Consider the following 19,066-nt stretch of genomic DNA (forward strand, 5'->3'; position numbering starts at 1 on the left):
TTTCTGACAAAAGGCTTAAACTGTAATGTTACGATGAGGAAAAGCAGCAATTGTTCACGTGACAAGCTTAAACAAGAGATTGTTGTGATTTTTTGCTTTAAAATAATGAAAATTGATCAATCAAAATGACTGCAGCTCTTTCTGATATGGCGAATGCGTTAGCAGCTAATGTTAGCATGTACCTGCCCCACGGAGCTTGTTTTATTCCTACAACCCGTAGATTTATTAACTGAACCTCAGCCTTCAGCGGCCTGTAATTGACACCATTTACAAGAGTTTTACAGAGTATTCTATACATATTATTCTATATACAGTAGATATTATTATATATTATTGTGAGCCACAGTCACATGCACAGAGGTGAGAAAGTCTGCAGGCTGCTCCTCACTCAGTCATAAGAAACTGCAGCTTGTCCCTTTGGAAAGACGCTGTGTCGTTCTCACTGCGTCTTCTGCTCAACTTAAACCTACATTATGTAAACCCACGAGGAATTTGGTGAATGCTCTCGGTGCCTTGTGTCATAGGGGTGACTAAGCTGCTTTCAGTCCACCAGCTCTGCTGTGTTGGCCGCCTGGACTCAACTGTGAAATCCCCTCATAGGAACCGGTGGTCCTCTCGCCCTCTTTGCGTTTGGATGGTGGACTCGAGGGGTTGTTGGTGGCTGCTTCGGGTTTTTTGGTAAAGACAAACCTTTTTATGTCCGCCAAGGAAACCCTTCAAATCACCAAACAGACATTAAAGTCTGCCGCAGCACCAGTTTTGTGCGTTACGTTAAAAAAAACAAGATGCAAGAAGAAGAAAAAAAGCAGAGAAACTGGAGACGGCGGCCTGGACTCCACCCATGTCGGTGTACAGTTGACCCCAGATTAACCTCCCAGGTAAACATAATCCTCCTCTGGATCACCTCTCACTCCTCATACCGGCCTATGAACACACCGGGATGCCAAGGTCTGGCGACAGTTGACAGCCAATGAAAGACAAGTGTGTTTTCTCTTTTTTTTTCCTGTCCTGCATGGAAATAGAAGACAAGAAGACGGTCCCAGCATGCAGGCTGCTATCAGTGCATCTCCCGGTCCTTCGAATCTCTGTCTCCCACACACACACACTTGGACTTATCGAGGCCTGTAAGGTCTCACAGGCCTAAATAATACAGGAGGATCAGTCCGCTTTCTGTCTCGCACGCTGCCTTTATCTTTCTGCCTGTCTCTGTTTCTCTTTCCTAGATAGGAATCACAAGCACTCATGCAAAAACGGTCCGGCTCGGTTCCAGTTCATTTCCTGGACAAGTGTGAACGAAATGTCAACAGTTTCCAGTCCACCCACATTCAGACACCCTCACCGGAGCAGGCGAGAGGCCAAAAGGTCGACAGCTGACAACAGGCGAGGTGGTGCGATCGATCGTCCCATTGAACAGAGCATGAAGGCGTCAGACCCTCAGCTCAGGGTAAAACAACACACACAGACGATGAAGTGCTCCAGTAATGTGCTGTTTTTATTCAGTATTCAGTCACTGTGGACCTTCCTTTAATGGAAAAAACCACCAGGACATTTATTTTATTAGCAGATTTTACATTTATCTGTTTAATATTTCAACCTTGCCCCCAAATTTAAGACTTTAACAACATTTTAGAGGCTTTTCCACCCTGGAAATACTAAAATGTTGATGAAAGAACTGATTACACGTAGTTCTTGGAAGAAAACTGGTCAAATTTCCTCTAAAAATGTGGCGTCCTTGTGCCGGTTGAACCCTGCGTCAACCTAAAATCTTCTCAAAGCGCTCCAAGAATTTGGTCTTTGAACAAAGAGATAAACTATTTGACTCATAGATTAGATCATCAACTTAATCACTCGTAAACCTTTTCTAAGGCAGAGGAAGACTTCTGGTTCCTCCCTCCCTCGAGCAGCCAAACCTGCAGCTGCAGCTCGAACACTTTGCCATCGACATGTTTACTTTATAAATATGTGCTTTAGTTCTCAACATGTGGAACAACAGACCCTGATGAATATTCAGTCCGTAGATTCAAAGGAACTCTGGGCTGTGAGGAAAAACACTTTGGGTTTTTGCTTTAGTACGTTATAAAATGTTGAGCGCGTCGCTTTTGTTGTTGCATCTGAACTGAAGGTTGATAATTATTTCTGTGCAGTTTGCTCAGATTTAACTTCAGACATTAATTTAAGATACCTGTTGATTCAAGGTGTGTTTTCATGCATGTGACGCCCTGTAGATTCTACCTGGTGTGTGTGTGTTTGACAGCAAACGAACATGACTCCACTGACAAAATTCAACATTAATCTCTCAAAACAATTTAAATTTACCCGTCTCCTCATCACCTGACACAAATCACGTGAAGAAAATACTAAATTTGAATTGAATGTGTCCTTTGTTAAACGTGGCTGTTATTCTTTGCTGCAGTGTGAATTTACAAAAACATTTCTGCATTTTTGTGGCATCTCAGCGGGACTTCGGGGGAAATATTCTCTCATTTTTCAAGCTGGTTTTATGTCCCAAGATGGTCAGTTCCAAACATGTAACCCCAACCAGCAGCAGCTGAAGCCTGAGAGACACGTAAATGAGGCTGAGGCTCCTCTTTCACCTTGTAGACTGAGACGCATAAACGTGGATGTTTGCAAAGATTTGAATACTGACTAACAAGATGTCAAACAGCTGCAGGAAACTGGGAAGATGATGAAGTCATTTGCCTGCTGCAGGTCATGCAGTTCAGTCTGTTTGTATCACGTGATTTTTCCTCTCGTTCGTCCTGCGGCCTCAGTTTGGAAACAAGTTTATAACAATCTGGATCATAAATGTTGTATTTTGTCCTGTTTTTTCCTACAGTCACGTTTTGTTCTGCTTCCTGCTGCATGCTGGGAAACAAACCCTCAGTGTTTAGAGTCACATTGAAGCTCTTTAACTGCGTGCAGGATGAATTATTTTAGTTTCTCTCGCCCCTGTTTTATTCGTCTTGTGTTTCAGAAATTGCTCAGGATGAAAATCTAAGTTTTATTCTGTTTTTATATTTTCTGCCTGTGCAGCTGTTCCCTGAGTCGTCAGCCGGCTGCGCGCGGACATCTCCTGCACGTCCGTCACGTTGGCTGCAGCTTCGCGTCCTCAGAGGAGACATTTAATGACGGAGCTCTCTCCTCCTCCTCCTCCTCCTCCTCGGCCGCGCTTTTCATTTCTGCGGCCGTTTGAAGGTGAGCAGCTGTCTCATGTGAGACCTGTGGCTCTCTCTGCCTCCTTAAACAATCCCACAAGATTGGTCGCAAATGTTTGTTTGATGCAAATCCGAACAAATCCGCCGCTGTTCGTGGACGCTCGCTGCGCTGTTTGCGCGTCTTGGCGCAAACATGTTTAATGTCCTGGTCGGCAGATATTTATTCAGCTGCTGCGAGCTTCATTTACATAAAGAGAGAGAGACAGAGAGAGACAACAGCCGGCGGGCTGCAGCTGAAGCATGCTCCGCTCAGGCAGGGAGGCACCTACAATATGTATCGATCAGGCTGATCAGGTTGATGGGAGGGATTATCGACGGGATCAACACGATGCTGCCCAATATTTCCGGCTTCTGACCCTTTAATCAAATCAAAAGAACGACGTGTCAGATTTTCCATTCTCACATCGTTTCATTTTGGGGATTTTTGGGGGTAAAAACATCCAAAATATCTGCAGAAAAGGGACAAACGTGGCAGAAAAATCAGAAAAAATGTATTTATATAGAGCTCAGATCTCTCTGATGTTGAGACGTTTGTATGCAAAACTTTCAACCCGAGAGCCCTCGACAAAAGTTTAGATATTTCTCTATTATTAACTATTATTTAAAAGTCTAAATAAAGATACTGGAAATACATCACAAGAGTTTTATGAAGCAGAAATCTGTTTGTTTTTCTCAGCTTGTTAATCATCGTGTGAGTCTAATTATGACTTGGCGCAAAATTATAGAGCTAAATTTAAACTGTTTTTATAATTAATAGTTTGTCATTTCAAGTTTTAAAAAAAGCCAAATATTTGCTGTTTTCTTCGGATTTGCTGCTTTTCTTTTGTCCTGTGCGATAAAACTGAATATTTGAGGGTTTTGAACTAAAATTAAAAAAAACAAAAAAAACATGAAGAGGTCACATCGGCCACAGTGGAGAAAATAATCAGCAGATTAACGTTTAATGAAAATAATCGTAATTGCAGCCCTCATTAGAGCATATTTAACGACTGGACAATAAACAGGCCTCAAGAAAAACTCCCACAGTTGATTTCTGTTTATTCGAAATGATCAGAAAAAAACTCTTAATTAAACCAACATGCTGAGAGGCGGAAAAGTGCGCACAACCTGCTCATTTTGGGGCTGATTTCTTAGCACAAGGACGCATTTTTTTGGCGCAGTTGATTTCCATGAGGTCTGCTTCTGCCTGCTCTGCGCTCTGTGCGGCCTTCACGGGTTAAAAACAGGCTCGTTCAAAACAACCTTGCCAGAGAACTGACGGATAGGATATTTTTTTAAAACCAAGCCCCCCTTTTTATAATGCGTTTATGCTCGCAGGCATAACACACACTCCACACACACACACTTACATCTGACCCCCTAACCTGGCCCCACCTACGTAATTACCGCATCAGAGGCGGTGAAATTCCTGCAGGTTATTTTGGAGAAACCAACTCAGGGCGCAGGAGTAATTATCACGCCATTACAGCGCTGCATTCAATTACGCCTCGATCAAATGTCTCCCGGCTCAATATTTAGGGCTTTTTAACGCCGCAGTTTAAAAAGACACTCGGTCTCCCTAAAGCAAGGGGAGATGTTAGTGTTTCAATTTAAAGACGGAGACAGAGAGGATTAAACCGGCTGCTCTCTAAAATGGAAATGCGGGCCTACACGCGTTCACGGCTCGTATTAATTATGGACTAATTTGCATTTACCCCGTTATAATTAGGAAAAAACAAAATCAACAAGCTTTTGAATAAAAGTATGACTAATTCAAACGAGAGAGAACAGGAGTGTTGAGTTAGTAATTTGCTGGTGTACATGCATCTAAAAAAACTGGACTCCCTGTTGGGACTCAAGCAGAGACAGAATCCACTGTGGAAAATAAATATGACTTAACGGATCTTTATTGGATGAACATGTATGTAAGGGTGGTCGCCTTAAAGATACATTCAACATCTCACTGTCATTTTGGAGCTATAAATCCACATTTCCTCTCCAAAAATAATAAAAATGCTCTGACTCCAATAATCAAGCCAAGTGCTGCGGTTCAAACATGTCCAATATCACGACAATGCCCAAGAGAGGAGGTCTGCTTTGAAAATGTAGAGGCTAGAATAATAATACCCGGAAAACTAACCGTCGCCTGGACAAAAGCCCAGAATAGTTCTGCATCTATGTTTTAGATTTAGAGAGTTTTCCGAGACATTTCAAATTGCCAAAACATATTTTTTTCTGAGTAAAACAGTGTCTATAAAAGCTGAACTTTATGGCCAATTTGTTCTCTTTGGAATATTTGGAAAGATTTACATACAGGTTTTTTCTTTTTTTTTTTCTCCCAAAGTGGTAATAAACAATTTCAAATTCGGAAAAACACCAACTAAACATGGTCACTGTAACTGACCCAAATACATATTTACATATTTCAGCTCCTCGACGCAGCTGACTAAAAATCTCTGTCATCCTAAAATAACAAATTTCAGAAATAAAAACTATACAGGATTTGATTGGGTTGGAGGTAAAGAGGGGCACTGCAGGCAGTTCCTGTCAGTGCACCAGAGGGGAAATATTCCTCCCATCCAGAGAGCCAGAGAGCTGGTGGTCAAAGGAGTTTGGTTGCAATGACTTTTTTTTTTGTTGCTGTTTTGAAAAACAGTTTGGTTTTCTTAAGATCATCCAGGGAGGGGCGTCCGAACAGCCCACTCTTCATCGCCAGGAAGCCGCTCCTGATGTTTTCTCTTCACGCGACTTGAGGGACCGTTTCTTCTTCTTCTTCTTCTTTTTTAATTTCTAAAAGACGTGGAGGACGAGAGGGAGGAAAAACAAAGTCCGACTGCCGAGCATTCCTGCTGCTATCTTGTCTTCTTATGGTTCATAAACTCTTTTTGTCTTTAAAAACAAGCAATATGCTAATCTGGAAAATAAAAGAAGAGGGAGCAGACGAGCAGGGAGGGAAGGAAAAAAAAGCCTGATCACAAGACTTGGAACCTCCAGGAGGCCTGGTCCTTGTAGTCCAAGCAGTCTGTGGTGTTAAAGTTGAGCTTCCACGAGGAGGCTGCAGTCTGCTCTTTGTAATCCAGGCAGTCGGAGGAGTTGAAGGCCAGGCTGGAGCCGCCGTAGGCCTGGTGGTGGTGGTGATGGTGGTGGTGGCCTGACGACTGGCTGATGTGGTGGTGCGGGTGGCCCGACATGGAGGAGGCCGTCATGGGGCTGAGCTGGTGGGGGTGGTGGTGGGAGTGCATGGGGGCCAGGTAGGAGCCGCAGTCCACGCCGCTGAAGTAAGAGCTGGACGGGGTGGGGTAGCCCTGGCCGTAGCCCGGCGTCTGGTTGTAGGACATGGGGTAGGAGGTGGCGGCGGCGGCGGAGCCTGACATTGAACGCTGCATACAGGAGGCGTTGGAAGGGGGTCCGGGCTCAGGGAGCGGGGCCACGGCGGGAGGAGGAGCGTTTCCGGGGGAAATGGCGGGGCTCCAGATGGAGGAGACGGTGCTGATGGAGGTAGAGGTGCTGCTGAGCGCCACCGGGCCCGTGTGATTGGTGGAGGAGGATGAAGACGAGGACGAGCCCGTGCTGGAGACGGCAGGAGGCGTGAACTGGCCGCTGCTCTCGGAGCCGGTGCTCTCCCGGGCCGGAGAAGACTTCTTCTTGGGCGGCCTGGCTTTGGCACTGCTGCCGCTCTGCTGCTGCTGGCGACACTTGGCCCTCCGGTTCTTGAACCACACCTACAACAGAGAGCACCAGCCAGGAGTTAGCAACCATACATACAAACAACCTCAGCATTTCATACAAAAAAGATCCTCCCAGGCCACGCTGGGAGTACATTATGGAGGAAAATTGGGGGTTATTAGCTATCAAGGTTCATTTCCACCCCGGCCCCTTGGCTCGGACCAGCCAGGGGTCTAATTTCATACCTGGTAGACGGCTCTAAGATAACAGGCTATTGGGTTTCACCACACAGTAGGGTAACTCTAGAGCACCGAGAGGGTAGGATCATGTAGAGCATTTTGTTTCACACACACATTCTGAGAATAACTCAAATTGTGTGTGAGAGGCCGGCCTTGGTTTTCCCCTAATGCCTTTCAAGAGTAGTATTTGTTCAACATCGTAGTTACACCGGTGAGTTGCTTGTGGAGTGTTAGCTGGCGCACTCCTGACCTCTTGGTTGCAGATCCTACATTTCAGATCAAATTACACAGCCTCCAGTTAGGCCGTTAATGAAATAAAGAAATGATTCAGCTGGAAAATGTCTGAAATGTCATTTTGTTCATACTAACTGTTTTGTCTGTTGGATTCCTGCATGAAATGAAGTGGCAACCATTGCCATTCATTTGCTCCTTCTCACCTATTTATCAGTAATAACGTTACAGTTTTTACAGTCTATTTTAATTAATAGTCTGCATAATTTTAATTCCTGTCACAATCTCATCATTATCAATCGAACTCGAGCCATACATTCGTTATTATCTGCTTGAACTACTGAAATCACAGAGCTAACTGTTGTAAAATGATCCCCTTCCTGCTACCATTATTTTCCTCATAGGTGAATTATGTGATGCTGCTGTTGGGTTACATGACACAGTTGGTTTTTAGTGATATTTACTGGTGTAAATCCTCCAAAAATTCTGAACCTAATCGGATTTGTTGACAATATTGGACGTCCAAGTCATTTATAGCCGGCTAGCTAGTTAGCTAGCTCGCTAACCATTAATTTAAAAAACACAATGACGTCATTAACGGCCCATTTCCATTAAATGAACGAAAATTTACTCCGTTTTTAAAACAAATTTCTGCTCTCAAAGCAGAGAAAAAGCTCACTAGCCCACTTTTAAACTAATAATTAGCTTAATAACTTTTAACACACAAAAAAGAAAGAGTTATCTTAAGGTGAGTTCAGGGGTCTCCGCTGAAATCCTGCTTTGACCGCTTGCAGACATTTACAGGCCTCTGAGGAGCCACTCTTCACTTTTAATGAATGGCGGCAGTCACTCCAGCAGGGGAAATCCTGCCTTTTGAAAGCACCTGCATGTGAATATATCACCTGTCTGACGTGAGCTAACAGCGGGATTGATCGTCATGTCTGTGCAGAGTTGAACGGCGGCCCGGCAGCTTTGTGTTTCGGTGCTTTTCCACCGGAAGTGTGCAGCGAAATGCGGCGTTTTTCACCTGGACTCTGGACTCCGGCAGGTTGATTTTCAGCGCCACCTCCTCCCGCATGAAAATATCCGGGTACCGGGTTTTGGCGAACAGAGCCTCCAGGACGTCGAGCTGAGAGCGCGTGAAGGTGGTCCGCTCCCGCCGCTGCTTCCGGGGAGTCGCTGCAGAAACGGAGGCAAAGACGGAGGCGCGTTAATGAGCGTGTTCACCGCATTAAAAGAGCCGCAGAATGCTCAGGTGTGCTGACACGTTACACAGGTGAAAAACGATGAAAAGACTTCACAGAAAAATGAAAATCCTCGAGTGGATTTCTTTTCTTCAACACGTCTATTGTTCCAAGTTTTCCAAATGTATTTCTCATGATTTAAAGAAAAGTTTCATTGTGAGCACTGACTGGATACAGAAGTGAAATAAAAACTACTTAACCTTAATTTTCCTTTAATAAACTCATTTTCCTTTAAAAACCATGACAGGCGCCGTAAATCCCTTCATGCTCTCCGTCATTATTTATTTTATAAATGATCATTCACGGCCCACGTTTTACTCAAACTGGTCAAACTGGTTTTAAATAATGCCACACTTTCATTTAACATAGTAGAAATTGTTGATTTTTGTCTTTTTGTAAACTTTTTGAGAGGCCATGAAGACCCAAACAAACATTATTATTATTATTATTATTATTATTAGCAAAAAAACCAAAACAAAACTCAATCATCTTGTATTTTTTCTGGCTCATTTTCTTCATGATAACTGGAGGTTTATTGACCTTCATCACTGTTGGCTCCTCTGTGGTGCGTTCCTCTTTAGAAAAGGTGTGTATATGTGTGTGTACGTGTGAGCGCGTGCACGTCGGGCTCGTACCTGGGTAGCCCACTGAAGGGTGCAGCAGGTCCATGGCAGCGCCGCTGAGCCCCAGGCCGTTGACGCCATAGGGGGGCTGTTTGAGGTAGGACATCATGCTACAGGCGGTCACTGCTCCACCTAGCTCAGGCCAGTGGTTCGGTTTCCCCCGATGCTGCAGCTTGACGGGACAGGGGGCCGATCCAAGTCACTGCACGCGCACACGGACAGAGGAGAAATCACCATAAACATTTCAGGAAAAAATAGAAATAAAATCAAAGGTTTCGTTGCAGAAGGGTTTGTGCGTTTCAGGAGGGAGCAGACTATCACCTGAAACGGGCCCACAGCAGGAAATATCCAGAAAACACGACTTCCGTCAAAAACTTGGATGGAAACGAACCTGATAAATGTTCTGAATTTACGACAATTATCACCAATCAGCCTTTGTCTCTTTTTGAGTTAATTTAAGCTCAACGGATGGAAATGTCGCTTCAACTTCTGATATTTTAAATGTGCAGAGAAACGAAGAAATAAAGACGCGTCATTACAGTTTCTACGAAATCGGATGGAAATGATTTGGAGGCAGCAGGATGTGAAGCCGTGACTTTATGAGGGGATACCGGGGGTCAAACGGCTGCTGCAGGTCAACCTCAGTGGAGGAATAATCAAAATAAAAAAACACCATGTTACAGCTTTTCTTTTAGAAAATCTGGTTTTATTCCAAGAAGTCAGACTTCAGCTGAAATGAGCTGATGAGATGAAAGAAAACTGATTATTTTAAAATCATGATCCTCTGACTTTTCTCTCTCCCGGTAAATAATATGTAAATTATTTGTTTCCACTGTTGTTTGTGTCTGATCACATATTGGATGATGATCAGCACATTATTAATTTTATTGATCAGTACATAAGATGCTACCTGCACGTTTTTTTAATATCCTACATTTTCTAAAGCTACAAACTGCGTAAAAACATGTGAACTTTACAGTTTTTTACAGCAGAAAAAACGCTGATCTAAAATCCTCAAACAGTTATCAATAATTCTATTAATTATGTTCATGAATGACACTGAGGGATTCACTGTCAGCTAATCATTTTTTCCTACTCAAACTTTTACGCTTTTAAAGCCAAAAAGCAAACTGGTGTCAGAGTGAAAAATGTCATCAGAAGAAAAGCGCAGATTTTTTTTTTATTTTTCCGTCACTTGTTTTGCTGCAGTTGTGTTGAATTTACCTCTTATTAAAAATAAGCTGAAGCTCGTCGCCGCCTGTAAAATCTGTGTGTGTGTTAACGTGTGTGAGTGTGTGAAGGCCTGAACTCACACACATGTAAAAAGGTGGACTTTGGATGTGGTTTGATAATCTATAAAAATCTCAGCTGTGCTCGTTCTGTTTGTTTCCGTCAAACTTTGGACCACAGTCTGACTCAAAATAAAATCCACTGAATAAACCAGAACTGAATTTCTATCATTCTTTTTACAGAAGATCTGAGGAGTCTATTCTACGAGTCTGTTAGATAAATTAACTTTGGTCTTGCTTTTATTTTTAAGAAACGCTCACCTTCATTTTCACGCTCAGGAGACAAAGAACCAAACTTCATTGAAAAAAAAAGTCTTTTTTTTCTTCACCTCTTGATTTCCAGATTAAAAAATGAATTCTAAAATTATATTTTCTTCAAACTTCAGATATAATTTTAATCCATCTCGGCGGCTCTAACAGCCGTGCAGTCTGTTAAACTGAAGGATATCAAACACTTTCGTTTGTTTGCTTCTCTCAGTAAAAACGACTGAATTAAACATTACATTTGGTGGGAAAGAATATCTTAATCCACTAATTCAACACTCAACGGCTCCTTTACTTTTCATGAAACTAACGTGCATTTGCATTCAGGAAACAGTCCTGAAGGAGGTTTGAAGGCGTAAAATCTATTTTTGCAAACTGGTGATAGTTTGATTTTTACCCCTCAGTGAAGAATTATTAAACTTAAAGGAGTTAAAGCGTGTGAATTAAATTAGAGTCTGAGGAGGGAGATTATTTCATCAATGAGCTCCTAACTGACCAAACCAAACTAACCAAACGTGGATTCCAGCGGCTTTTTAAACCGCATTTCCAGCGCTGCCAGGCCGGAGTGAAAAGGCGAGATCTCGGTGCAAATGAACTCAATTAGAATTTAGATTAGACCTCCGGGGAGAGAGCGTTTCAGAAGGGCTCTTATCAGCAAAATAAATTAACAAAAACCAAAACACGCCTCTCCAATTATCTACTAAGTGGTTCAAACGCTTTAATGGCCAATTGCTCTCCAAAAACTCGCAGGAATGAATGGAATAGAAATATGAAAATTATCTACTCCGGAGGAAGTTGACTCAATTTATCCAGTTCAAGTCTTAGTCCTCCACGGTGCGGATTAATTGATATTCCCGCAGAAAAAAAAACACAAACGCGCAGCGGTGCAAATTGAAATCCTGCACAGAGCCTCATGTCACAATTTGACGTAAAAAGCGTTTCTGAAATGCTAAAAAAGTGACTTTTCTGTCGCGTTTACGCTTCGCCTGCTTGTTAAAGACGCAGAGTTCAAAACGCGCACAAACTAGAAGAATCTACCTGGAATGAGTGCAGAGAACAGAGGAAACATTACCTTGGGTTTCTCCTTCCCGTCTCCCGAGCTCTCGGGCCACAAGAGGCGAGCAGCAGTAAAATTATCCAGCAGTAGGAAGTCTGCAGGTCACAAAACTCAAACAGCGGCAGACTTGCTCAAAAACAAACAACAGTGTGCAAAGCGAGCGGCATCACGGAGAAACACGCAGGCAGCAGCGCGCGGGCGTCACCGCGTCCTCGGTGCGGTTCCGGGTGTTTTTACAGCCAAATAAATCAAACTCATTTGCTTTCAGGGGGCTTGTCGTTGTCTGACAGAGTGTTAAGGTGATTTCTAATGGAGACGGATGGAGATTGATCACCTTCTCTCCGCCCTGCGCCTCTATGAGCGCAGGACACCTGCGGATCCGCCTCCTGCAGCCAATGGGCGCGCGTCCCCAGGATGACGGACGGCGAGGGCGGCCTATAGGCGCGCATAGGCAGCCGGGAGAGCCCACTCCCACTTACCCCCCTCCTCTCGGTCCCGGTCCCGAGACCGGACGAACCAAAGAGAGGTTTTAAAAAGATGGAAATGTTTCACAGGCCCGCAGGAGGAAGCGCTGCAGAGAGCGTCAGGCTCTGCTGTGCGCCAGCGGGCGTAAAAACGAGACTTCAGAAGATATTTACCTTTTATAAGCAGAGATTTATTATTAGTATTATTATTATTTACATGCAGCCCAGAAGAACAAGAAACTGGAGGCGACCACCTGAACTAGTCCTGTGAAAAAAAAAACTAAATCTTCCTCCATCTAAAACTTATTTTCTTCTAAAAATCTGACATTTTTCTTCTTTGAACTGCCCGAAAGTGTCCTCCTGCTTTGTCAAATACATCAAATCAGCTGTTACATGAAATAAAGCTTATGACTGTCCGAGCTGCAAAAGGAAGAAAAAGGTTCGTTTGAGACTTAAAATGTTTCAAAGGTGTTTAGTTTGACAGAAAGCTGAATTTTAGTTTATCAGCGCTACAAAACACAAATTTCCTGAAAGGCCCAGAAGCCTTTTTATTAATATTACTGCTGTTATTTCCTCTCATGACATTTGTCAAAACAAAAAGTGAACGTGAGAAATAAAAGAGGAGGAAAGAAGTTAAATTCATCCATTTTGATTTTATTGTGATACACCCCCTCCTCTCTCTCTCTCCACACACGCACGCACGCACACACACACACACACACACACAGTCTCATGAATATTAATGAGGTCTAATCCCCATTTAGAATTACATTTGAGGATGGTTGACGTAAAGTTTAATAGGGATAGACCTCAAACTCACTGCGGAGGAAAAAAGAGGAATCCACAGAAGAAGAAGAAGAAAAATCAGCACCAGAAGCTGCGGTCACTGAATCAAATCCTGCACTTTATGTCGATGTTTTTATTGTGTTTTTAACCCATCACACGCAAAACAAACCGCGTTTTCTCCCTCTGGCCTGTGTGTCTGTGAGGGTCGCGGAGGTGCAGCTCAGCTCAGCTCAGCGCGGCTCGGTTCGGCTCCCTTTTGTGGATCTCTGCAAAAACATCAACTTCTGTAAATGAGGCCTGAGCTGAAAGCGAGCTAATGTTGAGAGAGAGAGGCTGCAGGGATGGGAATTACATTTTTAAGTGTGTGTGTGTGTGTGTGTGTGTGTGTGTGTGTGTGTGTGTGTGTGTGTGTGTGTGCGCGCGCGAGGAGGGGGAGTATCAAAGTGGAGGCCGATGGGACTTAAAAGTCATCCACGAGAGCGCTTTGACAGAGAAACTTAGACATCAATAGTCGGTGGACCAAAAAAAAAAAAGGGGGGGGGGGGGGGCAAAGTAATGTTGGAGGTTGTGTGGAGGCCTGTAGTGATGCTGCTTTTTACAGGCGGGAGCACACTGGAGGATAAGGGCACCTGAACGCACCTTAAGGAATCAACCTATCCATGTTTTTACGCACAGAGGCCGAGATCAAACGTAAAAATCAGACCGACGGTGACAGTGAGTGTGATCAAACATATGAATGACGTGAGGTGGTGCACGCAAAGTGACGCCTTTCCCTCCGTTTCTTCTTCTTCTTTTTTTTGGTGAACTCATGGGTTTGTGTTCCCTGGCTGCTGACTGGAGGTCAAACACTTTTACGCACCTTTTTATTTCCACCACATCTGAAGTCCGAGCAGTCAGAGGGCTCGATGAGGGTCTGACCGAAATACCATCACCCCTCCTGTCCTCTGTGTCCACACACACACACACACACACACACACACACACACACACACACACACACACACACACACACACACACACACACACACACACCGTTAAATTATGCAAAAAGGCCATTCAACAAATATGGCCCTCACAACACAAAAGAGTCGGGCTATGCTGACATTTCCCCTACATTTCTTGTTTTTTCTCCTCTCTCGATGTGAGTAAGACCCCGAGATAAACCCCTGAACAAGTATCAAGTTATCAAGTTGCACCAACCTTTTGTAATAAGAGTATTTTGTCTAATCCCAAATTGCAGTTGAATTTTCTTAATGCTGAGCTGGTAAAGCCTGGGATTAGGCGGCGAGGAGAGGAGGGGGAAAAGTTTTGTCCCTTCAGCCGGCAGGATTGGAAGCGGGGATCTGCGGGGATGTTGTCGGTGCTTATTAAAACGATGATGCATAAAACACAGTGCTGTAGGAGCCCCGGCGCTGCACGCAGAGACCCGGGCTCCCTCAGGTGCAGGTTTTTGGACGGCGGCGGGGAAAGGAAGTAATGCAGAGGGCCGAGCGGCGCTCAGCACCTGTGAGGTGAGGCCAGGAGACATCAAAGCTCAGGAGATAATCCATTCAGCTGAAGGATCCTCAGCGGCACAGCAGCGCCGAGGCACCGCCGCTTTTTACGCAGCGCGTCGCTCTTATTCACTGAAAAACAGGGAACTGACTCCAAATGTTTTTCACTCCCTCTGCTTGAAGTGGAACCTGAAAGAAACGCGAGCGATGCCGCAGAGGTAAGACGGGTCTGTTTCTGCCCTTTTATTCCTTCTTTATTATTAAAAACATGCAGGAAAAATGTTGGAATATGAGATTCTCTCATCAGGCCTTCAAGTGGTTTCCACTAAACATGGACTGATTGAAGATGAGGGAAATAACTTGGGTGAATTTTTAACTGGTTTTAAGAGAAAGAAACATTCAAACTTTTAGTCAAATTCAGGAGTAAAAGTTGAGTTATTAACATTTCTGTCAGGATAAAATCAAGCAGCTTTAAAAACAATACAGAAAATATTTTAAAATACATTTAACAGTTTACATCCATGTAGAAGTGACAGGTGTTGTGAGTAATTTTAAGGTTGTCTACACACACACACACACACACACTCTCTCTCACACACTCTCTCTCTCTCACACACACACTCAGCTGCATGCAGCCCTCTGACGGCACCGAGCGAAGCGTCCTTCACCGCTTTGGCTCTTTCTTCTCCAGATTACAGACCCCCGCGATAAACGCGCTACAATACCAACTAAAACAAAGCGCCTCGGGGGACGTAAAGTGCGTAACGTGCACGTACGGTCGGTCCCAAGCAGAGAAGAAACGAATCAGCAAATTAATTTGAAAGTATTAGAAAGGCCGGGGAGGACGTCTGCTGTCACAACCCATTTTCCTGCTTTAATCGGGGATGGGAGGCTGCCTGCAGGGATGGTGTGGAGGGTTAAACCACAGACACTCCGTTCATCTTTATTCTTACTGCAGGGACAGTTTGCACTCTTTATTTTAGTGTAACACCAGGATGCGTTCAGAAAACTGAGTTTAACTAAAAAAAGAGGCATTTTAATGAGGTGAAATATTTTTTTTCGATGTCTGAAAAATGAATATTGATCATTTTTTTCCGACCTTCCAGTTTTTCTTTCCCTCTCCATCTGGCTGCGGGTGACCGAGCCTCTCCGGCTCTGGCCCCCGTCTCCAGCGCGCACAGAAGCGGCCCAGAGAGGGAGAGAAAAAAAACATCTGCTCGGTACAAAGTGATTTCTCTAATCTTCCTCGGAGGAACCTGCTCAGCACCGACCTCAAACACAAAAAAAACCCGAACGCCAATTTTAATTTATAAACACGCACAAGTCGCGGGGGAATTGAACAGAGCGTCGCATAATAAGCATTGCTAAACGCAACGCTCGCTGGTGGATGCAGTGATAGGGGCCACTTACGCGCAGCGCTGCCAAAGGCGTGCATGCATTTCAATAACCAAGGAAGAAACAAAAAGCAGGAATATGGCCTGGGTCATGTGGGGCTGGAGGTAAAATGGACAAAGTGACGGGAAGTATTGAGTTTTAAAAGTATCTGTGCGTTTATAAAAAATAGAAAAAAGTCTTTGCAGGCACCGCTTCTATAAAAACTCATTTTTAGAATTTAAAACAATTATTAAAAAACTGCTTTTTTTTAAGACGCTTGTACCTGAAACACCTGCAGCTTTAAAATATCCACGTTAATCTGCACGGGCTTAAAAACACGCCACACGCCGCCTTCTGTGGAGTATGAAATCATAAGGACTTTATTATTGAAGACTTGGGTTATGACACTGGAATAAATAAACAGATAAATGTTCAACACGTAAAGGACAACTGCACCAGATGTGGAGCTCTAAGCGATGCACGTGGAAGCATTTTTCTCTTCTTCAGAATACAATAAATAGAAACCAAAAGTTGTTGAGCAAAACGCACATGAAATGAAACGTGATGGCAGAATCACTTACAAGCAGCTTCAAAGGACAAACGGCAATAAATAATATATATATTTTTTGTTTTTGACTGCATGAATCCTGACAAAAAAAGGAGGATTTTTGGAAGCTATTGGTCAGAGCAGTGATGAAAATATACAACATGAGATTTTTTTTTTCTTAGTCTTTCTTTTGGTAAACTGCTTTCAAGCCAAGACAATAAAAAAAGCAATAGGAAAGTTAAGATTTATGAACAGTAATGCGTTTCCCCCCTTTAAGATATTTTACAAGTAAAAACTTTAAAGTGAAATAATTAAAAGGTACACAGTCAAGTAATGAAGTAGCTTGAAAAGACTGATATTATAACAACTCTTTTTTTCCTTTTAAAAGTCCAACTGAAACATCAACTCCGTCATCATCTGCTCAGTATGATTAAAAAAAAAAAAAAATCAAAAAAAAAATCCCACCATTAAACCCAGTTGTGCTGTACCTCAAACCGACTGGTCTCCACATTTAGACAGAGAAGGCTGTGCTGCTGCATCATTCCATGCAAATATCACGCCGTCCGACAGGCTCTCGTGCCTCAGACTTAATTTATATTACACAGAAGTACCGTTCCAGGTAAAGCGAAGGAGGACTCAAATAAAAAATCTTGTGTGTTAGTGGGACAGTTTGAGTCAGTATAAAGTTGGTGCAAAGGCATCGCAGGGCCTCTGAATTCAGCCTCTGCGGGTTAATCTGACCAAAACAACAACCACACCAGGAGTCCAAAAACTGAAAGGTCTAGGAGAGCCACTATCAAATAATAATAATAATGATCATAATAATAACGATGATACATTTCTTTAATCGGCTACATTTGTTGGTTGTGTTTTCCTGTCGTGACAATCATTGAAGCACACACTTCTCCTCTTTCTTGGCCATCTTTCCTTTGTTCTGCTCCAGCGTCCTCTCCAGGTGCTCGTCCTCCTCCTCGGCCCTGCGGAGGGCAAAGGTCAAAAGGTCAGATGTGTCTAGGGGAGGCGGAGAGGAGGCGGAGGTGGGGGCGTGCGCACAGGTAACGCAGTCGCCGCGGCGGCAAGCGACGCCACGCCGCCTGCGGAGTGGCCCGGCGCCAGGGGCCGAGCTCCGACCTTTCACCCGCCTGGCACCCCGTTGGCGGACCTTGCCGCCAATCTGGAAGGGATCCCGCCCATGCAGGTGTGCTGCCGCCGTGCGTGCAGGACGACTGCAGGACGGCTGGAACCCAACAAACCTGCAATCTGTTTTCACTACGTCTACGGCGTCTGTGGGATCTCTGGACACTGACAGACAGGCAGCAGGCGCTCGCCCGCTCCCAGACGGACCTCTGCGGGCCTGACGTGTGTTTCTGTTTCTACACTGACGCTTGTTCTGAGTCTGCGTTTGGAGGATTTGTGGGTAACTTACTGTTTCTCCTGGGCGTCCAGGTCTCTGACCAGTGCGTCACGTTTGTTGACCAGTATGACCAGTTCATCCAGCAGCAGCTGCTCTCGTCTCTTCTGGGCCTCCGTCTTCTGCCAGTCTGCAACAACAGCAGAGGAACAAACTCCTTCAGAGACACTGAGGACAAACTGTTTCTATTCCAGCAACCTGGAGACACTCTGTCCTGCAGATGAACAGCTTTGTGTTCTCGTCCTGGGACAGACGGACGAACTACGTCTCAGTGTGACCTCGAGGCCTCCTGGAGCAGAAATGTTCCTCCTTGTGATGAAACTGTTTCCTGCTCCTCTGAGTCACATTAAGGACAGCGTGGAGATGGACACCAGACCAGTTCCACATATAGATGAGTGTGTAGATATGACGTGTACACACGCTGAGGTCAGGTTGTGTGTGCACAGTGAGGATGTGTTAACCTTAGCAAACACCTGGAGGACTCCGTCATGTTAATGTGCATGATGCACACAGACATCTGTGAGGACTCGCTGTCCCAAAGGAGAAGACTGCTCGTATAATGTCACACAAACACACACGATTGTGTTTCACGATTAAGAAGAATTTCTGGAAAGATTCAGAGCTGAAAGAGGATTCATGTGGTTTTATAAGAAACGTGTGAAGAAGAAATGTGAAAAGTAGAAATATTTGGATTCAGTTCTGTCCTCAGGATTTTCTAATAACGTCAAAAAATGTCCATGAATTTGTATTTTAGCCAAAAACTATTAAAGCTTTGTGTCAGATTTTGAGGTCATTGTGTGAATTTCTGTTGGTGTTAAACATGAAAAAGAAGTCAAAATCACAAACATGTAAAAGTCACCTCACAGCCAAACACTCGGTTTGTTCCTCAGCTAAACAAACAAACAGGTGAGCCGCTGACTATCCGCTCAGTTCTCCAGCGTCTTTGCAGGAAGGGGCCCCACAGGGCCCCACAGGGTCCAGGTGGGACCCCCGATCCAAATCCCCTCAGCCTCTCCCTGGAGGGGAGGGGGGATGCCCACAGGAGAGCACTCACTCCCCCTGGGGCTCAAATATCCGCCTGGCGCCCTTGGCTCCACATTCACCCAACACCGGGGCAGAGCTCCTCCCTCCCTCACCCCAAAACTCACCCACTCACCCTGAACACTGCTGGAAGAGCGAAGTCA

At 44.3% G+C, this 19,066-nt stretch overlaps 2 protein-coding genes across 7 annotated transcripts in view; both read right to left on the reverse strand.

Moving 5' to 3' along the window:
* Positions 1–5,079: 5,079 nt before the first annotated feature.
* On the reverse strand, positions 5,080–12,139 carry otx1 (orthodenticle homeobox 1). The gene is made up of 4 exons (XM_070977137.1): positions 11,823–12,139; positions 9,210–9,399; positions 8,358–8,509; positions 5,080–6,916 (listed from the first exon to the last, which is right to left on the reverse strand). The coding sequence occupies exons 2-4, from the start codon at positions 9,304–9,306 to the stop codon at positions 6,167–6,169; spliced, it is 999 nt and encodes a 332-aa protein (XP_070833238.1). The 5' UTR covers positions 9,307–9,399; positions 11,823–12,139; the 3' UTR covers positions 5,080–6,166.
* Positions 12,140–16,278: 4,139 nt separating this feature from the next.
* ehbp1 (EH domain binding protein 1) overlaps positions 16,279–19,066 on the reverse strand; it is a 133,237-nt gene continuing 130,449 nt past the window's right edge. For 4 of the 6 annotated variants that reach the window (XM_070977129.1, XM_070977128.1, XM_070977127.1 and 1 more), the window contains 2 exons: positions 17,898–18,012; positions 16,285–17,448 (listed from right to left, as the gene is read on the reverse strand). In XM_070977129.1, coding sequence (XP_070833230.1) covers positions 17,358–17,448; positions 17,898–18,012 — 206 coding nt within the window. In that variant the 3' untranslated portion in view covers positions 16,285–17,357. Of the gene's footprint in view, positions 17,449–17,897; positions 18,013–19,066 lie in introns of all 6 variants that reach the window. The other 2 variants (XM_070977124.1, XM_070977126.1) reach the window with 1 other exon arrangement.

The sequence above is a fragment of the Chaetodon trifascialis genome, chromosome 13 (genome assembly GCF_039877785.1).
Source record: "Chaetodon trifascialis isolate fChaTrf1 chromosome 13, fChaTrf1.hap1, whole genome shotgun sequence".
Taxonomy (NCBI): Eukaryota; Metazoa; Chordata; class Actinopteri; order Chaetodontiformes; family Chaetodontidae; genus Chaetodon; species Chaetodon trifascialis.

Bases quoted from the DNA above. Each gene is read 5' to 3' on its own strand.
- otx1 (XM_070977137.1), bottom strand. From the start codon at position 9,306: ATGATGTCCTACCTCAAACAGCCCCCCTATGGCGTCAACGGCCTGGGG. The intron at 8,510-9,209 runs GTACGAGCCCGA...CCGTTTCTGCAG, and splicing joins CCCTTCAGTGGGCTACCCAG to CGACTCCCCGGAAGCAGCGG. The intron at 6,917-8,357 runs GTGAAAAACGCC...TCTCTGTTGTAG, and splicing joins TGCCGGAGTCCAGAGTCCAG to GTGTGGTTCAAGAACCGGAG.